The 26331-nt window shown below is 28.8% G+C and overlaps 1 protein-coding gene across 5 annotated transcripts in view; it reads left to right on the top strand.

Moving 5' to 3' along the window:
* LOC145832931 (uncharacterized) overlaps positions 1–26331 on the top strand; it is a 43697-nt gene that overhangs the window by 10294 nt on the left and 7072 nt on the right. For 2 of the 5 annotated variants that reach the window (XM_082940240.1, XM_082940171.1), the window contains exons 1-14: positions 9824–10689; positions 10915–11083; positions 12076–12213; positions 12574–12633; positions 12830–12936; positions 13396–13512; positions 18292–18392; positions 18979–19077; positions 22050–22100; positions 23201–23279; positions 23516–23643; positions 24269–24520; positions 24975–25041; positions 25637–25768. In XM_082940240.1, the coding sequence (XP_082796366.1) occupies positions 9846–10689; positions 10915–11083; positions 12076–12213; positions 12574–12633; positions 12830–12936; positions 13396–13512; positions 18292–18392; positions 18979–19077; positions 22050–22100; positions 23201–23279; positions 23516–23643; positions 24269–24520; positions 24975–25041; positions 25637–25768 (2344 nt within the window). In that variant the 5' untranslated portion in view covers positions 9824–9845. Of the gene's footprint in view, positions 1–9823; positions 10690–10914; positions 11084–12075; positions 12214–12573; positions 12634–12829; positions 12937–13395; positions 13513–18291; positions 18393–18978; positions 19078–22049; positions 22101–23200; positions 23280–23515; positions 23644–24268; positions 24521–24974; positions 25042–25636; positions 25769–26331 lie in introns of those variants that run through there. The other 3 variants (XM_082940441.1, XM_082940373.1, XM_082940309.1) reach the window with 3 other exon arrangements.

Here is a 26331-nt window from a genome sequence, read left to right as displayed (position 1 = left end):
ATGAATTTTTTAAGTATTTTTCTATAAAGCATACTAAATGTGTTTTTTTTTTGATGGTTCAAACTAGTGGTTTCAAAACTTATAAAGATTGTATTGTGCTGGTTTTTGGTTTCAATGTGATAAGTTATTTCCCAGTATTTTTAAACTTAGCAATGCTATTTTTAAACCTATGGATAAGTCATTCGATGACTAATGAAGTAATATATGCACAATTACCACTTCGTACTTAATTATTTTTATAAGAACAACAACTCTTTTTACGGATTAGTTAAGTTTGTTTTTAAAATATATATAACCAACTTGTTCAAGCTATCTGCAATGTGTTAGACAAAAAAGGAAGATTTAATATATAGGGGAAAATAATTAATTCAAAGTTTTGCAGTAAAACAGTTGATATGCGCACCATTTTGTAAACTTTTATTCTTTTAATTATTCAGTAAATCTTGTTATTTTTTAAACAAAGCTCTATATAATGAAAACAGTTAAGTTAATGATTAGAGACTAAATTTTATCTGGAAAATAAAGATTGATGTATTCATAACAAAGCAATCGCTTTAAAACTTGTATAAAGAACATCGCAACACATGAAAAGCTTAGTATTATATTTATAGGACTTAAAGTTTTAGTAAAATAAAAACCTTGTTTTTACGTTCTTTTTATGACTTTTAAATTAAAGTTATAACCTACGTAAATGAGAATCGCACTAATTATTTTGCAGTGAATACTTTTATTTTTGAACAAAAAGCTTTTTGAACGACATTCCAGTGTCCAAATATTTACAAACAACCCATTTCACAAATATTATCTGAAGTTAAAACTTTATTTTGGAAAAAAGTCACAGAACGAGAAAAAAAAAACCTTCCGCTGAGTTGCAGTAAAGAGCAAGTTAAAGTAATAACTTCTAGTTATAAAACGTATGCTGGCTAACCGTATCAGTATACCTTGTTGTATATTAGTACCTACAAAGTATTATTTATAAGTAAAAAACAGTTTCGTTTTAAAAAGTATTTCGAGTGATATCAGGTAGGTCATGAAATTAGTTTTTGGACGTACAACAATTCTTATTATTTTGTTTTAAACGCGCAAATAACTAAAAAATACTGTTTACAATCAATTACTTCATATTTATTACATCAAAATTTAATCTTGTTTTTTATTTTGCCTTCAGAAATTTATTAATATACAGGTATAAAAATCCTAAAGCTTGTTTATTATTTGTATTAAAAGTTGAAAAAAAACGCTTATAATATATTTTTTACGCTTTTAAAACTTTTTGTGCAAAATCAAATAATTTAAACGCGCACTATTTTACGCATTTTTGGTGATTTCTTTGAAAAACGCTGACACAAATCATGAAAAGTATGACTATTTTTTATTTACTGCCAAAGTAATTAAAAACTTGTAATTTATAAAAACATGTATTATAATCATAAATTCAGTAGTCATGATAAATTTTAAAAACTAAAGAAAGCCAAAGAATATATTGAACACATAAGTAATATCAGCTTTTATCGTTTTCATTTGTATATAATGGTTCAATAAAGGAAAACCGGTTAGCCTGCTTTAGGACTTTAACATTTTTTAGCTAATATAAACTTGATTTTAACTTGATAAGCCTTACAAATGTCCTTATAAGTTAGTTCAAATACTTTGCACTTAATAAAAAATTGTTTTCAACTTTTAACTATTGGCCCAGTACAAAATACTTACTGACACTCAGTTTTACTTTTTACAAAAAATAAAAGTTTTAAACGAGCAAGAGGTGTTTGAATTAAAAAAAAAATATTTTTTTGCTATTATTCACCTTTTTTAATAAAAGGTTCTTAAATAAGTCATAACACGACCGGTGAAACTTTTTGAGCAGATTTTATTTCTACCGCTAGAGGTTGCTGCAAGCATGAATTTTTAGAAACTTGTTCACGTTACGATAGTTCAACAAGTCAAAACTTTACATGATGTGAATATTCAATATTGGTTTTATATAATCTTGGACGTTTAATTCGGCTTTGAGCGACAAATGTTATTGAAAGCTAAAATAATCAAATTTTAGTTTAAGTTTATGCATAAAACTTAATAACACGTAAAAAATTTTTTTTTACTCCTGAATGTGGTAAATTTTGTTTGCTAACACGAACAAACATTAGTTTGTTTGAAGTTTTTGTTTAGAAAAACTGATTAAAAAGTAAAAATACTTACAATAAATACGAAAGACGCTACTTATACTACTTTAATTAGTTGATCAACTTTAAGTTGTTTTTAAACATTTCGCACTAAAACATTAAACTTTAATCACACTACAAAGCAATTGGTAGCACTTGAGTTGCAAAACAAACACGAAACTGAAACTGAAGCTCGATGAAACATGTTCAAGTGGTTTTTTATTGCACATCAATTGAGATTCTAATTCGTCGCGTCATCGCGAATAATTTTCTCATACGTGAGATGAGTTGAACATGTAAAGTTTGTATTTAATAAACAAATACAACTACTTGTATTTAATAGGTATACTTTTAGTAATTAAAGCCAACTGCTCTAATGAGAGTTTAAAAGTATGTTTTCGGTATTATTTTCAAAAAATGATGATCAAAGTTATATATAAAATTTTGATATGTAAAAGTTGAAAAAAAATTTAGAAACACTGTTTTCTTTTACATTTAAAAAAGTTAACTGGCAGCAGACCAATCGTATCAATGTATAGAAACATGCATTTTATTTAAAAATTTGGCATGACTTAACTACATTAAACTTATTTGAACACCGTAATGAATATACTTGAACTCAAAAAGGGTTTTCAAACTGATGTAAAACATTTGAAACAAACATAAATTTTTGTTTTTATTGCTCTGTACGGAAATTATTAAAATTAACGTTTTATATATATTTATGAACAAATAAGTATAGCGTTTTTGTGTCAAATTAAAAGTTGTAATCAAAAAATACGAATCCCGGTCGATATGCTTATTAAATTTTGAAAGTGTAATAACCACAGAAAGTTAATTTCAATTTACGAAACATAGCTATTGTTATGGAATCAAATTATTTAACAGTCTAAAAAGTTTATCTACAAATCTTGCCAACGCAACATAAAAAGCGTTAAATTAGTTTGTAAAAAATTTCAAACTGAAGAACTAAATATTTTTTTTTAACTTAAAAAAAAATTCAAATTACTGCTTTAAACTGCAATAAGCTAAATAGCTAAAGTGTTAAACTTTTATAAAATTATAGCATATCGACAGTTTTATTGTACTTTGTAGCGACAGTTTAACGCACCGTAATCAAGTTTACTACAACTTTAGTTTAACTACGATCTAGCTTGGTACAAAGTTTATTTCATAAAATTGTCCACACATTATTTATAAAAACATTACAGACTGTTTGTGATATTAAAATGTTATTTCTTTGAAACAGTCCTAATGTGTAAATTGATGAAAATATATTAGTTCGAATTAATTTCACAACGTTTATTTAAATCACAAACATCGCGCGTTTGAAAGCTTTTTATTTGACACAAAATTCACACCAAACACACAAAAAACAGCGCAGACACGAAATCGCGCAAACCCGAAAACAAAAATCGCATTCAACATCGCAGCATCACACGGGTGGCTGGTTTCCTACGCAGCCTCGAGCCAAACGCGTGTGCGACGCTTCTGGCTTTTTCTCTTTCTTGCGCTCTTGGCGTGAGTGTGCTTTTTCCGCTTTTTCTCGATTTTTCTCTCAACGCGCGCGCTGTGCAACGCTTGGCGTCTTTTCATCGCTTCAATAAATTGCTAAAAGGCGCCACAAGCTTAGCTGAGTGTAACGAGCTTGAATTTTTACAGAAAACAATTTTTTTTTTAAACTTTGCGCTTGGTTTGAGTTCTTTTTTAATAGTTTTTGGTCATTAGTTGCTTTTTTGTTTGCTTTAGTAATATTTAGCATTCGTTTAAGTTATTTTTTTCTTGCTTTAAAAAATTAAAGTGTAAAAAAAAGTTCAAGTTTTTTGAAAAGCTAAATCGATACCTAAACACAATCAAAATAATAAATCAAAAATGAAAATAAACCTACAATAAGATTTAGATTATTTTGTTATTGAATTAGTAAAAGTTTTGTTCTAATAAACTTAGTTAAGCGTGGCAAACCGGCTCTTTTTAAAACTGATAAATCATTCATTTCGAAATAGCAGCTGCTAAGCGAGAATTGTGTTTCACAACTAAACTCGACGAAAGGCTGAATTCTATATTATGATAATTCTCTGTAAAGGCTATAAGTTAAACGTGTCCTGACTAAAGTATACCTTGAATTATTAAACCTTTAGGAAAATATTTTCACGGTTTTTGTTTAAGCTTAGACGAAAACAACTTTAAAAACTATTTTTTTAAATAAAAACACAGTAGTTGTGACTTACAAACTAAAAACAGTTTAAAGTATTTTTGAATTAAAAAACTTCAAACCTCAAAAAATTGTGCAAAATTTACCACCAGTTCACTGAACACAAAAAAAACTTGGCTCGAACAAAAAGCAGGCTTGTTTGTTTCCAGCCGAAATTTCTCTGCTCCGCCAGCTTTTCAGCATGAGCGGGCAGCAGCGAGTGTAAATCGCTTGAGTGGAGTGAGACGGTTGATTAGGTAATTGCGCCTTCTACCATCGCTTAACGCTACACAATATTTGAATTTGAAATGAGCACACAGTGCGTTTATTGTGTGCAAAATTTTAAAGAATGGTGATATTGTCGCTTGTTTGCTGAATTTAAGCAATTATGTTTTAATATCAAGTTTTATTTTACAAGTAAAAGTTTGATTTTTTGTTCAGCTCAGTTTTGTTGTTACATTCGAAGTTCAAAAAGTTTGTGATTTTTTAGTGGAAGAAGCTAGAAAGCCTTTTCTGGCTTTTTGATATTTTGGTTCAAGCTACTGAAAAGTGAACAATTTGGTCAAAAAATTAGAACCCAAGGAACAGAACCAGAGTATTGTAAAAAAGACCATTGAAGCATAAAGCTCTGTAAATTAGATATAATTGAATAGTTTTCTGTTGTTGTATGATTACATTATATGGAAATAAGTAACTACAATTTTGAACTTAACTATTTCAATTGTAAATAAATATTGTAGTTGTATATATTTGAAAAACTGATAACTGTGAGGTAAGCTATTTTTACAAAGTTATTACTACATAAAATTATAATTGATTTAGTATTGTTTATAATGCTTACAGGGTTGCCACACACTCAGGGAATTCAGGGAAACTCAGAAAATTTTAAAGTTGTAGAAAATCTCAGGGAAACTCAGGGAATTTTGATTCTCTTTTTTAATTCAGGAAAAATCAGGGCAGTTTTGGTTTTTATTAAAAATTACAGGGAAATTTTAAGACTTTTAAAAAAATCTCAGGGAATTTTTTTTTCTAGATCTAGAAGGAGATTTAGTTAATCCAGTGTCAATATTTTGTTCATAAAAGTTTATTTTATTTATTTTTAAGTGCTTATTTGAAAATTTTAAGCCTTGCGGCAAGTTCTTCAATATTCTTAGATATAAATGGTAATTTTTAATAAATAAAAATAGTTTTTAAGGGTTTGAAAAAAACTCAGGGGAACTCAGAGAAGTTTAAGGTTACTCAGGGAAGTTTCTGGTCACTCAAGGAAGATTTTTTGACTCAAAGAGTGGCAACACTGTGCTTAGCATAAAAAAAATTATCTTATGTCTGTAATTATAAGTAAGCTGTCTATAAGTTAGTTAATTTTAAATCTATATCCAGGTAGTATCATTTAGAAAGGAATCTATATGATTTTGATTTAATAACAATAAGTTAAGAAATTAAGAATGAATTTATTTGGTATCATGAAAATCACATTTTTTGTCTGGCTTAATTTATATAAAAGTTAAATTTTGTGCTTTTTAAAAAGGTTATTCCTTTTATTTCAATCTTAAAATAATTTTTGCACTTGTAGTTTTTTTTTACTTTCATTAAAAACATGCGTAACTAACTCAATAAATTTATGTGAGATTTACCATATAGTTCATAAAGAAAAATTATTGATTTTGCTTTTGAAATTTTATACATATTTTTTAGGTTCTACAGTCATTTACTTCTTACTAAATATTAAAATACACCAAGTTCAAAATGTTACTGTCTTTTTATTTGGTTATCATTTAATATCATTGGTAAATGTTACATTCTAAACCCATATCCCTAGACCCATTTTCACAAAATATTGACTGATTTAATTGGTCCTGAATGAAAATAAAAATATTGAATCTTTTTTCCCAACATTTAATACTAGTATACTTTATTTAAATCAAAATTAACCTAGTAGAAACAAATTGTTAAATTTTTTTTGTCTATATTAAGCAGCTAAATCTGGTATAAAAAAGTTCTTTTAATTCATGTAGAAATTGTTTTACTACAAAAGAAGTATGCATACAAATTTTGTAACATAACCAAAATTTATTTAATTGAAGTATTCCAACTAAAAAAATACTTTAAATATAGTTTTGTTTACTAAATAAAGTTATAATTAATAATTATACATAAATTGTTGATTATCAATTAATGAGTGTACTGGGATTACTAAAGCAGATTCTTCCAATTTTATTTTAAGTGTGTTATTTTTATTTTGATACTCTTATAAATTATACTGAAAGTTTTCTTGTCTTATATATTCACAGATGGCTGGTTATGTTAATTAAAAATTTAATGAACCATATCATTAATGTAGTGATGGTAAACATTTTGAACAATAAGTCAAGGGCTTTACTTTGTTAGCATTAAAATATCTGTAATTACATTTTTATAAATAAATATATAAAGTTTATTTTGTTGCATAAGCATAGAATAAAAAATATCAAGCAATAGTATAACATTGTTGGATTTAGCTTTATTTATATGCTTATTTATTGTATCCATATTAATTAAACTTAAAATGATTAATTACACAAAAAAGTTAAAATGACACTATAGTTATAAATGGTTAAAAAAAATCAGGGTTGTCACTTACTCAGGCTGGCTTGAAATTTTTGAAAACCTCAGACCAACTCAGATTAGTTTAAAATTTTTTGAAAAACTGTTAATGACTCAGGCCAGGGTTGAAAATAAACCTGGAATTTGATAAATTCTGAAAAAACCTAGAACTTTGAACAAAAATGACTTAACCACCTGGAAGAACCTAGATTTTAAACAATTTTTGAATGAAAAATAATAAAATTTTGATTTAACACAAAAAATCTATCTCAAAGATATTTTTTGCTGAAATGCATTTAAAATAGCTTTACAGTATCTTTTCAATGTTGTTTTACTGTTTAAGACAGTTTTTTACCTCAAACTTATTTTTAAACTTAAAATAATCCAAAAAAGTTCTAATTTGAAAACCTGGAAGAAATTATAACAACCCTTCTCAGGCTTGCTTTGTTATTAATTTCAAAACTAATTTGTATATATTTTTTGAATCTCAAGGTATTTTTTATGTCTTAAATCAATATATTAAAACTTAAAATTAGTTATACAGTCCTTCTGTTACTGTTTAGGTATTTTCCAATATCAAGTTTTCTTAGTATTAGTTTTTTAATATTTGGGCCTACAATATATTTAATTAATTTTATTATAAACTCAGACTGATTTAGGCTAGCTTGGTTTAACTTAGGTAGAATTATTTTGCCTAAAAAAGTGGCAAATCTGATAGTAGTTGTATTGGCATGGTCTGTTTTTAATGATAAATAAAAGTTTAAAAAAATTAAAAAAATAAATACTAAAATCAAAACAATACTTGTACATGTGAAAGGGTATCTCCTTTAGTATATAATCAATGAAAATTTTATTTATTGTACTATACAGGGTTGCCACAAAACCTGGACTTTGACAATTTAGGCTAAAAAGCCTGGAAAACCTTAAAGTTGAAAAATAAAAAAAAACCTGGAATTTTGAATAAAAATTAATAAAAAACCTGGAGTTTTAAATAATTTTCAAATATTGACTAGTATAGTTTTGGTTTGACACAAAAATTTTATAATATAGATAAAATATTTCAGTCATCATCTAGATTTTCTTATAAAAAAACATATTGAAAAATACTTTTCAGTATCTTTTCAATGTTTTTATACTATTTGATAGTTTTTAACCTCAAATTTAACTTCAAACTAAAATAGACACAAAAACACGTACTTTCAAAAACCTTGAAGAAATTTCTCAAAAATCTGTGGCAACCCACACTATAACATCTTAGATAAGTACATATAGGGCAGGAAAAATATTAATTTGTACTTTAATTTTAATTATAACATAAGAAAATTCACTATTTACTTGTTTTAATATAGTTAAGAAATTTGTTGTAAATATAAAAAACTATTTGTCAATTAAAATTAACATATTAATAATAAATTAGTATTGTCCTATAGATGGTAAATATAAAGTATAAATTTAATATGTTTAGCAGAAACAAAAAATTTAAAGTAAAAACTAAGTAGTTTTAAGAATAATTTGTATATTTTATTTACAAGTTTTCTATTTACTGCTTGTATAGACAACATATTGAAATACTTTGAAGTTCTGTATTGACAACTAATAAACAGTTTATATGCCTATTGAAAGTATTATTTCTGTTAAACTGTATTTTCAAGAAAAAAACTTATCTAAATTTTTAAACATATAAATGGTTTTAAAGTTGTTAAAGTAATAAGGGTTTAAACCATTTCATGTACTTTATTTTAACATGGTCATTAAAATGTTATTTTTTGAGTGTTCATAGTCATAATTTAACAGTTGAAATAAATTTTCCATAAAGTTTATAAATTAGAGGGTTAGTTATAAAGTAATACAAAACTATAACTGGGTTAAAACATTTTTATCCAAGTGATATAAGCTACTGGCAGATTTAATTTAGCTAAGAATTTAAACTTTTCCAAGTAAAGAACAACAATTAAATACAAAACTCTTATAGTTGTGTAATTTCATAAAATATTAAGAAAGTTTGTACTAAAAACCATGAAGGTGTGTGGATTAACTTTAAACACGTCTTCATATGTTATGTATACACCACTAAAATAGATAATTGAATTTAAATTCTTTTGTAAATTGAAACGAACTCCTTTATACCAATATCTTTAGTTAAGTAATTTCCTAAAGTATATTGAAATCTTTTGAAAAAGAGTATACATGAGTATTTAAATATTTAAAGCTTGTTTTTAATGCTTAATGTTATACTTATAGTATTAAAACTGCAGTTTTGTATATCAATTTTGAATACAAGACAAAAATTACAAGACATTTGTAAATATAAAGAAATAAGACCGACCTTCATTGTTTGAATGAACAAAAAAAATAGTTGTATGTAAATACATTTGATCAGAATAAAATCTTTTGATGAACAGTGGTAATCAAAAAGCTTTTTATGGATTTGAAATGTATACAAAATTAAATGTTTTGAATTTTGTTTGATGTGCTATTTTAAAATAACTGCTTATTAGTATTTGTTTCTTATATCATGATATAAAGCGACATTTTGTGCTGTGTTTAATCCTAAACAAACAAAACATAAGTATTAACATTTTATGTATGTACAAATGTAACAGTTGAATGAATGACACAAAGCTTAATGAGCCATATTACCTGTGTTTGAGCAGTTTAGCAATCAAGCATATAACTTAACCTTTGCTTTAAATGGAGATCAGTATTAAGTTAATGAAATAATTTATCTATAAAAAATGTAGAATGTTGAGTATTTTAAGGATTTAGATAGAGCTTATGATAAAAAATTGTCTATGTTATTTTTTTTATAAAAATTATATGTTTGCCCCACTATGGCCTTTATTAAAAACATGGACATCAATATTAAAATCCATATTTTTCACCAGCATTTTTAGTTTTAACCTACATTCAAAATGACCGAGCCCGCCAAAAAAACAGACACAGAAACAGTGCTCACCACAACCAAAGGAATAGCCACAGGGTCCTCTGGTTCCATCGCCCAAACCGCTCCAAAGAGACTCTCCACCGACAACACCACAGACACCCAGAGCCCTAAGATTTCAAAGCTCACAGAGGAACAGCAAATTGTCCAGCCACCGGTTGTAGTGGAGAAAGCCCATACGCTAAATGAGCAAATGAAAATACTGGAGGAAATGCAGAAAAAAGCCAGGGAGGAGCAGCAGGTCACTCTAATCTCAGCTGTTGAGGATCAATCTAACTTCCAGCAGCAGCAACAATTGATTGAGGCAACCCAGCAGCAGCAGCAGGAGGTGAGCCCTCCCCAGCAACCCCAGCCTGAAATAACTGCCCAGTCGGCCACTTCCACGGCAACCGTTGCAGCCCCCCATGGTGTCAACCCCTCCATGATGTCCGACCTCCTCCACACAGCTGCTGCCGTCGCCGCAGCTCAAGGGGTTGCCGCAGCAACTGTCCAGGTGTTACCGGGCCAGCCAGCTGGAACCATTCAGCTTGTCAGCGCTGAAAATGTCTCAAAGACCCAAGAGATGATGGCCAGGGGTATTGTCCCACAACTGGTGTGCCAGCCCAAGGAGGAGCAGGAAAAGTACAAGGACCAGACCATTTTCACCTACCTGGTCACCTCCCAGGGAACCTTGGTGGCTGCTAATTCCTCAGATGGCAATGAGCTTATAACTGGAGGAGCCACCCCTGCTAGTAATAAAAAGAGAGGCCCGCAAAGGAAGAGCAAGGCCAAGACTAACAGAAAAAACGCTAGCGCCGCTTTTAATGACCAGAAAGGTAGGTTTTTTGAGAGAAAATTCCCCGGATTATTGCAGAGATTTTTTATATGTGTTTAACTTTAATATGATGAGTGTAGATGCTTATCTAATATCAGAAAACAAGTTTTTATGTCGAACTAAATTTTATTTACTAACAGTTTTCTAAGCCTTATTCATTCAGTTCTTCAACAAATAGTAATGCTATATATAAATAATTTTTCTAAAGGTAAATAATAACAAACAGGCCACGGGAACGGAGTGAACCAGCTAGGAGGTCAGTACGTGAACGGGAGGCCTCTGCCGGAATCAGTGAGGCAGAGGATAGTGCAGCTGTCGCACCAGGGAGTGAGACCATGCGACATCAGCAGACAGTTGAGAGTTTCGCACGGCTGCGTCAGCAAAATACTTGCAAGGTTTGTGGATTTTTTGTAATTAAGTTTGCTAAGTAAATGATTGAATTAAATATTTCGTTGAATTTTTACTTAAAAAAAGAAAAAAAAAGATTAGGTTTAAAAATCTTATTGAGGGTTTCACACAGCTGCGTCAGCAAAATGCTTGCAAGTTTTGTTTCTGTGCTTAAATCTTATAAGTTTTTCAACTTATACTATTGCATATTGTGTTTTATGTTTTCAATATCATTTTAAAAGCCATTTTAAGTTTACTTACATTAAACATAACTTCATAAAAAAAAGTCATCATCAAAATACTTGTAAGTTTTGTGGGTTTTTATATTGATTTGATCAATATTTTTTGAAGAGTTTCAAGGTTGTGTAAAGGTTAAAATTTTTAATGTCATACAAATTGAAATTGAGTTTGCTGGCTTAGTTTTATCTGTTGGCATGGTATAACAAGTTTTGTGTTAACTATGAAGTTTAAATTTTTTTTGAGTTTGTAAACCATTAAAACTTTTCAAGCTTTCCAATTGTTAGTTATAATTTTTTAAGCTGAAATGTTTTTGTATTGACTTGGTTGGTATGTCAAGCTTAGAGTAAAGGTTATGTTTAGGTTTTGTACTTGAAATTTTACCAAATGTTGAGTTTATTTCTTTACTGTTTTGTTAAAAAAACTCCTATAACGTTTGGTTAAATATTTTTATTTTAGTAATGTGGCCATATGTAACATTAAAAAAAATAGCTTAATAAGTTGGTTGTAATCATATATAAACCGGGAAAAATATTATTTATTTTTAATTGCTTAAATTAAGAGCCAACAAATACTTCCTGTGTGTTAAATTAAAATGTTTTTTTAATTGTTATTTACTATAATTACTTGAACAAATTTCTCAAAACATATACAAAATATTTTGTTTCAAGTCAAATTACAAAAAAAACATCTTAGATTTTCATGTGTTGTTGGTTTTCAATTGCGCATTGTTTTATTTAAATTAACCAATATAAAATTTCAGATACTTTGAGACTGGCAGCATCAGACCGGGCATCATCGGCGGCAGCAAACCCAAGGTGGCCACCGCCGACGTTGTGGAGAAAATCACTTCTTACAAAAGGGAAAACCCCACTATGTTCGCGTGGGAGATCAGGGACAGGTGAAATAAAACATATGTTATCTCAATTTATAAAAAAAAACCTGTAAATTTGAACAATTTTTACAAGTTGTATGTGGTTTGAAAACATTAGTATGATTATTACCATTATTCATCGGAACAGTTATTATTACCATTACAATGTTATCTCAATAAATATGTAATAATGGTTAGATGAAAACCAATTTATGTTTAAAACTTATCACGATCATAGTATTTCTACAATTTGTTACAATGAATGTATATTATTTAACACTTATTTGGCTGCCGAATGTATACTGTTTTGTTGATAAAGTTGTATTTACTGTTAATAAGTTATAATAGTGTTTGAGCATTATGATTACTGTATTATCATTAACACAGATTGTTAGCCGACGGTGTTTGCACAGACGAGAGCGTTCCGTCAGTTTCTTCAATTAACAGGTTTGATTGCAAATGTTCTTGTTGTTTAATTGGATTTCTTGTTTTAAATTTCATAACTTGTTATACATAAGTACTTAAATTTTATTTTAGAAAATATTTTTTGTGTAAAAGAATTAAATTGTTTTCTGTTTTAATTTCTTCCACCTTAATCAAGTACCAGTAAACGTTTTTAATGATTTAATATGTTTAAATACAGAATTGTAAGGAGCAAATCATCAGAATTCATGAAAGACAGCTCGAGGATAAAGGACCAGGGAAATAATTCCTCAGTTTCAGCCGTTTCAATCGTTTCCGGTAACAGAAGTCAGTTTGTGAAAATAATAAATATTAAATATGAGTTGAAATAATAAATATGAGTGTGTTTGATTCGTGAAAAATAAACAAGACATCAACAAATTTTGTTCTCTTTTTTATTTTAGTGTTTTGTTATCCTGTTTTATTCTTAATATTTTAAGCATAATTAACAGATGTAACTTTGAATACACATGATTGATTGAATTTTACAGAGTCTGTTTCAAAATGGAGAATTAAAATAAGATATTTTTTACTACTTACTTAACAAGTAAAGAGTGAAACAACTCAATTTTAGACTTGTGTCCATTTAAAATGATCAAATACACATTTAGTTTTATTGTAATGTATTTAAGGAAAACTAGGAGTCTGTAAAGCATGAATTATAAATGGGCTAGTTTTAAGACTGAGTTTCTGATGTATTCAATATATTTTATAAAATTTAATTCAACAATTTTATTTGCAACACAGACACAGGAACGAGGAAGCGCGCCAACCAGTTGCAGGCCAACCAATCGGATCTGCAAACCATTGACATGTTTCAACAAGATCTCAGTGGACACAATTTTGTCACTATTGATAGTTCCAGTTAGTTTTTAATTATTTAAATTGACATGTTCCAACAAGATCTCAGCGGCCACAATTTTGTCACTATTGACAGTTCCAGTTAGTTATTAATTATTTAAATTGACATGTTCCAACAAGATATCAGCGGACACAATTTTGTCACTATTGACAGTTCCAGTTAGTTTTTAATTATTTAAATTGACATGTTCCAACAAGATCTCAGCGGACACAATTTTGTCACTATTGACAGTTCCAGTTAGTTTTTAATTATTTAAATTGACATGTTCCAACAAGATCTCAGCGGCCACAATTTTGTCACTATTGACAGTTCCAGTTAGTTTTTAATTATTTAAATTGACATTTTTTAACAAGATCTCAGTGGACACAATTTTGTCACCATTGACAGTTCCAGTTAGTTATTAAAATTTTTATTTATAATATTTGAATTGACATGTTCCAACAAGATCTCAGCGGCCACAATTTTGTCACTATTGACAGTTCCAGTTAGTTTTTAATTATTTAAATCGACATGTTTCAACAAGATCTCAGTGGACACAATTTTGTCACTATTGATAGTTCCAGTTAGTTTTTAATTATTTAAATTGACATGTTCCAACAAGATCTCAGCGGCCACAATTTTGTCACTATTGACAGTTCCAGTTAGTTATTAATTATTTAAATTGACATGTTCCAACAAGATATCAGCGGACACAATTTTGTCACTATTGACAGTTCCAGTTAGTTTTTAATTATTTAAATTGACATGTTCCAACAAGATCTCAGCGGACACAATTTTGTCACTATTGACAGTTCCAGTTAGTTTTTAATTATTTAAATTGACATGTTCCAACAAGATCTCAGCGGCCACAATTTTGTCACTATTGACAGTTCCAGTTAGTTTTTAATTATTTAAATTGACATTTTTTAACAAGATCTCAGTGGACACAATTTTGTCACCATTGACAGTTCCAGTTAGTTATTAAAATTTTTATTTATAATATTTGAATTGACATGTTCCAACAAGATCTCAGCGGCCACAATTTTGTCACTATTGACAGTTCCAGTTAGTTTTTAATTATTAAAATTGACAAGTTCCAACAAGATATCAGTGGACACAATTTTGTCACTATTGACAGTTCTAGTTAGTTTTTAATCATTTAAATTGACAAGTTCCAACAAGATATCAGTGGACACAATTTTGTCACTATTGACAGTTCCAGTTAGTTTTTAATTATTTAAATTGACAAGTTCCAACAAGATATCAGTGGACACAATTTTGTCACTATTGACAGTTCCAGTTAGTTTTTAATTATTTAAATTGACAAGTTCCAACAAGATATCAGTGGACACAATTTTGTCACTATTGACAGTTCTAGTTAGTTATTAAAATTTTTATTTATATTATTTAAATTGACATGTTCCAACAAGATCTCAGCGGACACAATTTTGTCACTATTGACAGTTCCAGTTAGTTTTTAATTATTTAAATTGACATGTTTCAACAAGGTCTCAGCGGACACAATTTTGTCACTATTGACAGTTCCAGTTAGTTTTTAATTATTTAAATTGACATGTCTCAACAAGGTCTCAGCGGACACAATTTTGTCACTATTGACAGTTCCAGTTAGTTTTTAATTATTTAAATTGACATGTTCCAACAAGATCTCAGCGGCCACAATTTTGTCACTATTGACAGTTCCAGTTAGTTTTTAATTATTTAAATTGACATGTTTCAACAAGGTCTCAGCGGACACAATTTTGTCACTATTGACAGTTCCAGTTAGTTTTTAATTATTTAAATTGACATTTTTTAACAAGATCTCAGTGGACACAATTTTGTCACCATTGACAGTTCCAGTTAGTTATTAAAATTTTTATTTATAATATTTGAATTGACATGTTCCAACAAGATCTCAGCGGCCACAATTTTGTCACTATTGACAGTTCCAGTTAGTTTTTAATTATTAAAATTGACAAGTTCCAACAAGATATCAGTGGACACAATTTTGTCACTATTGACAGTTCTAGTTAGTTTTTAATCATTTAAATTGACAAGTTCCAACAAGATATCAGTGGACACAATTTTGTCACTATTGACAGTTCCAGTTAGTTTTTAATTATTTAAATTGACAAGTTCCAACAAGATATCAGTGGACACAATTTTGTCACTATTGACAGTTCCAGTTAGTTTTTAATTATTTAAATTGACAAGTTCCAACAAGATATCAGTGGACACAATTTTGTCACTATTGACAGTTCTAGTTAGTTATTAAAATTTTTATTTATATTATTTAAATTGACATGTTCCAACAAGATCTCAGCGGACACAATTTTGTCACTATTGACAGTTCCAGTTAGTTTTTAATTATTTAAATTGACATGTTTCAACAAGGTCTCAGCGGACACAATTTTGTCACTATTGACAGTTCCAGTTAGTTTTTAATTATTTAAATTGACATGTCTCAACAAGGTCTCAGCGGACACAATTTTGTCACTATTGACAGTTCCAGTTAGTTTTTAATTATTTAAATTGACATGTTCCAACAAGATCTCAGCGGCCACAATTTTGTCACTATTGACAGTTCCAGTTAGTTTTTAATTATTTAAATTGACATGTTTCAACAAGGTCTCAGCGGACACAATTTTGTCACTATTGACAGTTCCAGTTAGTTTTTAATTATTTAAATTGACATGTTCCAACAAGATCTCAGCGGCCACAATTTTGTCACTATTGACAGTTCCAGTTAGTTTTTAATTATTTAAATTGACATGCTTCAACAAGATATCAGTGGACACAATTTTGTCACCATTGACAGTTCTGGTTAGTTTTTAATTTATTTTATTTAAATTGACACGTTCCAACAAGATCTCAGTGGACACAATTTTGTCACTATTGACAGTTCCAGTTAGTTTTTAATTATTTAAATTGACATGTTCCAACAAGATATCAGTGGACACAATTTTGTCACTATTGACAGTTCCAGTTAGTTTTTAATTGTTTAAATTGACATGTTCCAACAAGATCTCAGCGGCCACAATTTTGTCACTATTGACAGTTCCAGTTAGTTTTTAATTATTAAAATTGACATGTTCCAACAAGATCTCAGTGGCCACAATTTTGTCACTATTGACAGTTCTAGTTAGTTTTTAATTATTTAAATTGACATGTTCCAACAAGATCTCAGCGGCCATAATGTTGTCACTATTGACAGTTCCAGTTAGTTTTTAATTATTTAAATTGACATGTTCCAACAAGATCTCAGTGGACACAATTTTGTCACTATTGACAGTTCCAGTTAGTTTTTAATTATTTAAATTGACATGTTCCAACAAGATCTCAGCGGCCATAATGTTGTCACTATTGACAGTTCCAGTTAGTTTTTAATTATTTAAATTGACATGTTCCAACAAGATCTCAGTGGACACAATTTTGTCACTATTGACTGTTCCAGTTAGTTTTTAATTATTTAAATTGACATGTTCCAACAAGATCTCAGCGGCCACAATTTTATCACTATTGACAGTTCCAGTTAGTTTTTAATTATTTAAATTGACATGTTCCAACAAGATCTCAGTGGACACAATTTTGTCACTATTGACAGTTCTAGTTAGTTTTTATTAGTTTTATTAATATCATTTAAATTGGTATGTTTTAATAAGATCTGTACGGCTGTAATTTTGTCACTATTGAAGGTTATAGTTAGTTTTTTATTTAATTAAGTTTAAAATATTATTTTATAAATATATTTATAAATGACGTGTTTCAACAAGATTAGAAAGAACACAATTTACTTTAGAAGCTTACTATATTATTAATAGGACTAACTAACTTTGAATTATAAATATACCCAATTGTCACATATTGATATGTAAAAACATATATATGTTAAAGTTTCTTTTGTGTCACGTTAACTTGAGTAATGATCTTCAAAACACAAGTATCAATTAAAAAGAAAACCATTGTTTACTTAAAACAAACACTATGTTTGAGTAAAAACCGCAACAACAATAAATATTGTCAAGTGCAAAATATTAACAAATTCTAACCGCAGCTCATTAACGTTGATATTCACATGCTCTTGAGATTTTTACAACCGCTAAACAAAAATAGATGTAATTAGCAAAACGATCATGTACATAACAAGAGCTCGTTGTATTTGTAAACAACTGTAAAACGGTGCCTTGAGACTCTATTGTTTCGAGAGCTAATTGCTTTGTTTTATTCTCAAAATAAACTTAAAGTTGTATTGTTTTGAAAACAAATAAATATACAACGGTTGAATTGTTTTTTAATGAGGTGTAAGAGTGTTTATCATTTTTTAACTGGTTTCAAGTGATTTAATTTTTTGTAATTAATCATACAAAATAAATATTTTTGATATTTAGATGATATTGAATTAAAGTTTATAAAATATTTGTAAACAATAGTATAAAATAAATAAGGCTTTTTGTATTTAAAACTGATTAGTCATTTTATTTTATAAAAATTGAAAGAAAGCAATTAGTTCTAATCAACTATATCAGATTTTCCAGGAGTTTTAAATTACATAAAAATATCAATCAAAAAAATTATGAATTCAAAATATTTTGTGGTATCATTTTAAGGTTAAGGTTTAGGGTTCTGCAAGCATTTAAGGTACTTATTAATTTTTAAATATTTAATTTTTAAACTTTCTTTCTTGAGTATCATAACAAGTACAATCGTTCATAAGACTTGTTATTTACATGTTGATTTTAATTTTTTTTAATTACTTTAAATGCTTAAGACTCTTATTTTTTCTAAATATATTATTTCTCCAGGTATCCCCCAAACAACACTTCAGTCGTCGGTTGACAACCAGGTGAAGATAGTTACTACTGGTCAACAAGGATTGACGCTACAACATCTGCAACAAGATCAGGTTTGTGTAATTGTATAATTAAATTATATATATATATATATAAATATTAGTTACTTGTTAATACATACTAACTAGAAGCTTACACACATGTTATAACTTACTATAGTTGTAAAATAGAAAAATAGACATAGTAAATGTTATATTGTGTTATACAATACCTTACGCATGTTTGTATGATGTAAGTAATACAATGTACAAGTACTTTAGTATTTTTTCATCAGAGGTGGCTCAGCTTATATCATATAAGTCAATGTGTTTTATATTAGACCAAGTTATTAAAATTATATATGAAATCGACAATAAAAAATAAACAGAAAATATAATATCAGGTGATCCAACAACTTATATGTGTTTTTATAGGACTTAACTTCTTTAGTACTAAAGCATTTAAGTATTTTTTCTACGAAGTCACTACAGCTTTTATTCTGTTTAAGTAGAATTAGGATCCAGTGTTAGTTAATTATTCACATCAAGCTTTTACTAGTTACTTTTCAAGAAAAATACCTTTTGTCAATTTTCATATAGTTATTGGTAAGCTTCAGCATATATGTATATAAAATTTACAATAATGAACATGTTGCATCAGGTTATACAACAGCTCCAGCAGGCCACGCAAGCGGCAGGTCACTACCAAATACTGAAGAGCGTTTCTCAGCAGCAGGATAAAATACAACAGCAGCAACAGGTATGTGTTATAATTAAATATTTATATGTATAAATATTAAGATATTATGTAAGTATTACACAGTAAATTAAGCTTGAATCAGCATCAAAAAGTTTGTTGGGTGTCTGTCGTATGTCAGTGAAATAATGTTTCCCTATGCTATTAGCAGTATGATGATTGTCTTCAACGTGTACCTTTTTTTTTGTCAAAACACTTAAAAACTGACCGACAAAGACATGGCCTACAATAATTAGTTTGTAAATTTATCTGATTGGACAAAGTAGAAGTTTTTACTCTGTCCATCTAATAAGTTTTTGTTGTTAAGTATGTATTAGTTGTAGAGACTAAATAAATCTAGTCGCAATAATACTACTTTTATTACATATTGCTATTAAGTACCTATATATATTTCCGTATATGGTTAGTATAAATATATTTATTTAGAAATATTTATGGTATTGTTTTAAATTGTCTCACCGAGTTCATTTATCAAATAAATATTTAAGCCAATAAAGTTTATTTCTTTTTTGTACCATCCAAAATCTAGGTAGACTCCAATGTAAACACGACAACAATTAATATGGAAGATTTGAATAATTCGGATGATAAGAATAGTTAAAATAATTGATTCTCCTTAATTTTACAATCATAGTGTTCATTTGTTAAAAAGATTTTGAGTTCTTTTCTTTAACAGTGTTTTTAAATTTTGTCATCTTAGATTTTAATTTTGTGTATATTGTTTTGATAATTTGATAAAAATAATTGTAACACCCGAATGGTTTCACACTTAATTGGTTCATAAAATTATATTTTGTGTGACGTAACAATTTAAAAATACTTCATATTATCACGCACAAAATTTTCTACGCCTTGCACGATTTCAAAAGTGCTTATTGTTTTTTGGCAAAAAAGTATGTGTTTAATTTGTTGCGTAAATAAAAGTTCAACAGTGACCATATTGTGTTAGTGATTATTTTATAGTCTATTGTGACATTATTTTGTTTTTTATGGCCAAGTAGTAATCTGGTATGTTGTATTTATAAATGATTAATAAAATAATTTATAAAAAAGTGTGTGGTACCGAAATATTTAGTATCTAACGATAAACTAATTCTAAAAGTCAACTAAGACGACTTTAATAAATTATTAAGTTTTAGAAACCTTATTGAATAGGATTTTATTAGTTAAACAACCCAATTAAATAAATATCTCTCTTTTTTAGCTACCAAGTAACTGTGATTTAAAAATTAGCAATTTCTTAAACTTGGAATTAAAGATTTCAATTTAAAAAAGTATTGCTGTTTAAAAGTTCAGCACAAATTATATGTTTAATTTACAAATTCCCTCAACAATTAGTTGAAATGTTTGATCTGTGCAGAGTTGAAGTTAAATGAATAATTGAAGCAGGCAGCTGGATAGCGTCAAACCAGTGTGAACTTGAGATATTTTATCTCAAATTTTGTGCGGTTCACTTTTGCAAGCTCTCATTTGCTAAACAGAGACAGTCAGTAAATGTAGTTAGGGTTGATCATGCCAATTCGATCATCAGACCACAAGTTTCGAAACTTGTGGTCTGATGATCGAATTGGCATGATCAACCCTTTTGTTAAATTTGAGCTTGTCTCACGGCAAACGAAAGTCCGGACTTGTTCTGCAGACTTTCGCCGATTTTGTTAAATGTAGTTAGTTGACTGAGGATAAATTGTATATGAAGATAAAAAAGTTATAAAATAAGTAAGGAGAGTAAAATCAATTAGCTGAAAACATTATTTAAACAGAGAAATATTGGCTAAAATGAATGGTTTTTAAATAATTTGATAATTGATGAAAACACTTCTAAAATGATTTCTAGACGAAATTTTTACTTTAAAACACAAGCCAACCACAATTAAGTTAATTATATATAAATGTTATCAAAAAACAATTAAACATAAAATGTCTTCTTAATCTTGTTTTTCAAACTTTACCATATCAAAATATTTTTCCTACCATTCAAATATTGTTTTTTGACGAGTTTCCAAAGTTATTTGAGTTTTTGTTTTCCACGGAATTTTTTAAAAGACGAAAGCCATAATTTCAGTTATTTATAAAAAAAAACAGTACTTGTATGCGAGGTAAAATGCTGTTAAAAGTTTCAAAAACTGTTAAATAGTTATTTTTTCCGACGCAACTTCTTACCTAAATTTTTTTCTTGTCATGAAAATATCGTTTTCAACTAGCTTATAAAGTTATTTGAATTTTGAATCACCGCGGAATTTTTTAAAAGACGAAAGCAATTTAGTAAATTCCCTTATGAAAAACATAATTCAAATATGAAAAAAAGCTAATATTTGTATATAACATAAAGTGGTTTCAAAAGTTTCAAAAACTGTAAAATAGTATTTGTTTCCGACGTAACATTTGTTGTAAATGTGTTTTCAACGTCTCGTCTCGCATTTTGATTAATTTCGTCTCAAGGGTGCTTAGCAGATTCTCAAAAAATAATATTTTTTCTAAAAGCTGCCGTTCAAACGAGCATAGGAAGCAGGCTGTCTCAAATCAGTAATTGCGTATTGAAACTTTGAAATAAAAACTGGAAGTGATTATGGGGAGGAAATATATGAAAATTGTTTCAAGTTTAAGAAATGGTGCTTATGATTGCTTATTAAACTTGAGTATAAAAACCAATTTTTAAAATCTTAAAAACTAATTCCCTCAAAAGAATTTTGAATGCAACGTAAAAATGCTATTAAACAGTAGGCAAGGGAAAATGTCAATATTGTCTCAAATTTCTAAAAAATCGAAAAATGCTGCCCATACAACAAATTGTTGAAATTATTTCAAAAAAATTTTCTAGCAAACATATATAAGAGGGGCTGTAGAAAATAAATCAATTTCAAATGTGAATGGGCGGCGTTGACGCGATGTTTCACGCTGTTATAAAGGCATGAAATATAAGAAGCATATTTGTTTGTAGAACTTTTTTTTTTACTACCTCATGTTTTTGTTTACAGAACCAGGCCAATGTGATTTTGACTGGGCAGTTGGTGGCCGAGAACAACCAGGTATGTTTGTTTTGTATACTGAGCGTGTATGTTTTTTAGTAAAAGTTATTTTTGCATAGTTGATTTGATCATAAAAATGATAAGATAAATATAAATATCACATAAATATTTTTTATAAAAGTTGTTTTTTTATTTGATTGAATAACACGTTTATTAACGTTTAATGTAAATATGAGCGCTTGTTAGGGAATAGGATATTTGTAAACGTTTGATTCAATTAAATCAAATTGAAAATTATTAAAGCAAGAATTAAAATAAACCAAGAAAAAAGTATAACAGAAGTTTAAACTTCAAACAATTACTCTAGCTTTAGCAAAAATTTGTTGAACTTTACATGGCAGAAATAAAAATCAATTTTTACTAATAAAGCAAATTATTTTTATTGTTCAAAACCTTTATTACCAATAAGTTATTTCTTTGTTGTTTTGCGGTTTACCTAAGCAAATAAGCTTTTTCGAAGCGGCTAAACACAACGGCATGTGTTTAATACTTTCGGTTTTTAAAAATAAACCCGTAATCATGTTTTTTATGTCTGACTAGTTTCAAAATCTTCAAAACTGAACTTTCTATTGACGCGTCCGAGTGAATTAAAAAGTTCTACTGTCTGTTTTTTTTCACAAAATTTGAATAAGTAAGTATATTTAAGTATATAAACTGTTTTAATATCTTTATAATGAAAATGAGGGCGTTTTTAGCACTATTGTGACGTCATAGGCGGTGTTTGACGTGTTTTTAAATTGTAAGGTTACAAGTGAATAATTTTTAGCGTCTGCTAATCCTCAAAATTGTGCTTGCGTCCGAGTGAAACTAATAAAAAAGTTCCAATCTGTTCTTTTCATTTTATGCAGATTATCAAGAAACGCGCCGTAATGATTTGAAAGTTAAAAGGGCGTTTTTTGCCTCTTTATTACGTCATAGATAGTGTTTGACATTTTTTACTAAGAAAAGAGTCAGACATCACAAGCATAAACATCACTGTTTTTTTTTTGCAAAGTTTTTTGTTCATGCCGGCATCGCGCTGTGTTAATTCTCATGTGACGTCATACGTGAAGCGAAATGTTTCTGTTACGTCACAGATAACATGTTTGCATTATTAACAGAAACAGGCTTCGCAGACGGGGGGTGATTCTAACCAGCAGAACAACCAGGCCGTCATCAAAACGCACATTCAAGCTGGAGGTTTGATGATAACTTAATGTAAAAAGTTTAAGTTTGTATAAAATATGTTTTTATGAACCTTTAAATTATTTTAATGCAAACAACATTTTTGTTTTAGTTTCATTGAGTAATGTTAGCATTAAAAAAAAGGTTTTCAATAGATGTAGTGGCTTAAATATTAAAACATCAATTTGTCACTATTTAAACCTGTCTTTATTTTATAAAGTTAAAAAAATATATATTATTAAAAAATCCAGAACAACTGACGCACGTGACGCTGACCCAGCAGCAAGTCGAGCAGTTGGCGGCGCAAGGTTTGATAATATCCACTGGCAACAACAACAATGCCTACCAACAGGAGCCTGGCAACCAGCAGCAGCAACAGGTGACCATGACAACAGTGATGCATGAATTATAAGTGTGTATATGAATATAAGAATGAATGTGTACTCGGCATGAATTGTTTAAATTAAAAAATACTTGTATTTGAAAGCATGATTTAACATTGTATCTTACCAACTCTCTTAAACTTTTTAATACCTCTTGAGACTTATCTCTAATAAACTTAAAAAGCTGCATGTATGTTTTTTAAAAGAAGAAGGAACGTATCTGTGCTTACTGTTAATTTTGCTGAATTAAAAGTTGTACATAAAGAAGAAGCGACTTGTACATATAAAAGCACGAAGCACCCAACCCGTAACAAATTGCTAACTTGTAATGCGAATTGCCGCTTCAATTGCAGGGTACATGACCTTTAGTAGGTCATTTTTTATCATACAAAAAAGTTTATAAATAATTTTAAAGTGTTTGTATAAAAATATTTTTTTACATAATAAAATAAAAAGCTATAAAAATATTAAAATTAAAAAAAGTTTAAACTATTCAGTTAGACTTCATTGAGTCTGAAAAACCTTTAATTTAAATAAATACTTTTAAAAATTCTCAACCCTGCAATTGATGCTGCTAGTCGGACTAATTTGTTGCCTAACAACTAACAAAACTCCCCCCAGACACGCCAAATAGTGGTCATACCCACAGCACAACCAGAAACCAACCAACCGGAACAAGATGGAGAAAAGGCGAAAAGTGAAGAGAAAAATGATGACGTCACTGTTAGCAAGGAAGATGACGTCATCAACAGCAAGGGGGAGGAGGTTCTGAAGATGCTGGTTACCAAGTACCTGCAGCAGAACGTTGCCATGGCAGCCGTTGGTACAAGTGACCAGTCGGAAGCTACCACCAGTAAGGGAAAAAAGGGAGAGGTTGGTTGCCATAGTAACCGAAAATTGCTTGGTAACGGAAAAGTTGGTTGGCAGCGCTCTTTGACCTTTGTGGGTGGTTGAATGATTTTATGTATTAAAAATAAATATTAAAAAGGTATTTATTTTCAATTGCTGAAAAGTTCATAAAGTCTCTTGGCATGATTTAAAATTAAAATGTAGTATTTTTTGTTATATATATATGTATATATAATATAAAAGCCACCCAAAAATTTGGAGAGCGCTGCATTTAAAAGTGAATAAAAAGTAGAATTTAGACTAGAGGTTGTATGAAATGTACTACTTATTTGCATTATTAGCAAACTGAACTCCTTTAACGCTTGAATTAATAAAACAAGAAGCCTGTAAATAACTCTCGCGTATACTGAGCATGATATTAGATTAGTATTTTTGTATTGTTGTATCGTGTGTTTATTTATTTTTAATTTTATTGAAGAAGCAAATGGAAAAGATAGTGAGTTCGGCGGCCGACCAGCAAGACATTCTCAACGCTCTACAGTCTGGTTTGTTATTTTTTAGTGGTTTAAATATTTAGTGCTAACAAAGTTTTTTTATTTTTAAAATGGAACATAAAGTTTAAGGTTGTAAAGCAAGTTTTACCAAGCTTATTTTAGTAGTTGCCCCCTCGGAAAAGATTAAAAAATAATCTTTCTTCTTTATGTGATACTGCCCACTTACTAATTAAACACCCACCAATTTTAATCCCTTATTAGTTATTGTACCAAAAGGGTCTTATTGCCCAGTTTGGGAAATCCTAGTTTAGGGACTTTAATTTTTTATCAATGTTCCTCTACACTTAAAACATACTGAGTCCCTTTTAATCCAAAAATAAATGAACAACATTAACCATCCATTAAAAAGCTTGTGAAATCCTTTTGAGTCCGTTAATTTGAATAATTTATAACTTTATCATAAAGTAAGAAAAAAACATATTTCTATTTAAAGCTTTTTTCAGTGTCATTCTATACATTAGCTTGCATTATATCAAGTCCTCGTTTTCATTTAATTTTACCTAAAGTTTTTTTAAAGCAACAAAAAGCCTAAGACACCCTTATACCATGCATTAGTCAAATTAGTTATAAAATATAAACAAAACAGCACTGAACGAGAAACAGCAGCAACAGAATCTGGTATCGAACGCGGCTAATATTTCAAACGCTTCCATCAGTAACGGCACGTTGGAACAGCTGCTGGGACAGACCACCAACCAGAATCAGCAGAACAACGCTGGTATGTTGATGATTGTTATTTTTAATTAATTTTAATTTTTAAATACTTACGTAAAGTTTAATAAATAGTCGTTTGGTAGGCTTATAAATATTTGAAAATAAAATACAGTCTTCAAATAAGAAAGTTGCAATAAAAATATTTGAATAAATAAAAATTTAATTAACAATTTTATTAAAAGTTTTTGAAAACCACATGTGCAAACAACGATTTCACGTTTTACCACACTTTAACTGTAAAACCACAACAACAAAAGTTAACTGTAAAAAAGCCACAGTTTATCAATTATCACTCTACATACAATTGTAGCACTAATTTTACCAACATTTAAAAAAATCACATGTTAAAAAAACAATGGAAATATCTTTTAACACTAATTGGAAAACCACAATAAACTTGTTTTTTTTTTCTTAAAGTTCACAATTTATTTTTGAACACACACCGACAAACTTATAATTCTTTTCAGTTAATTAATTGTTTTTAAATTTTTTAAAACCACACGTATTGTCACACGTCACTAACTACTGTTTAACATTTATATTTACTAACTATTAACTATATTTTAT

Source organism: Thalia democratica, chromosome 1, assembly GCF_965202585.1.
Source record: "Thalia democratica chromosome 1, ktThaDemo2.hap1.1, whole genome shotgun sequence".
Classification (NCBI taxonomy): Eukaryota; Metazoa; Chordata; class Thaliacea; order Salpida; family Salpidae; genus Thalia; species Thalia democratica.
This window is presented reverse-complemented; position numbering and strand designations above follow the sequence as displayed.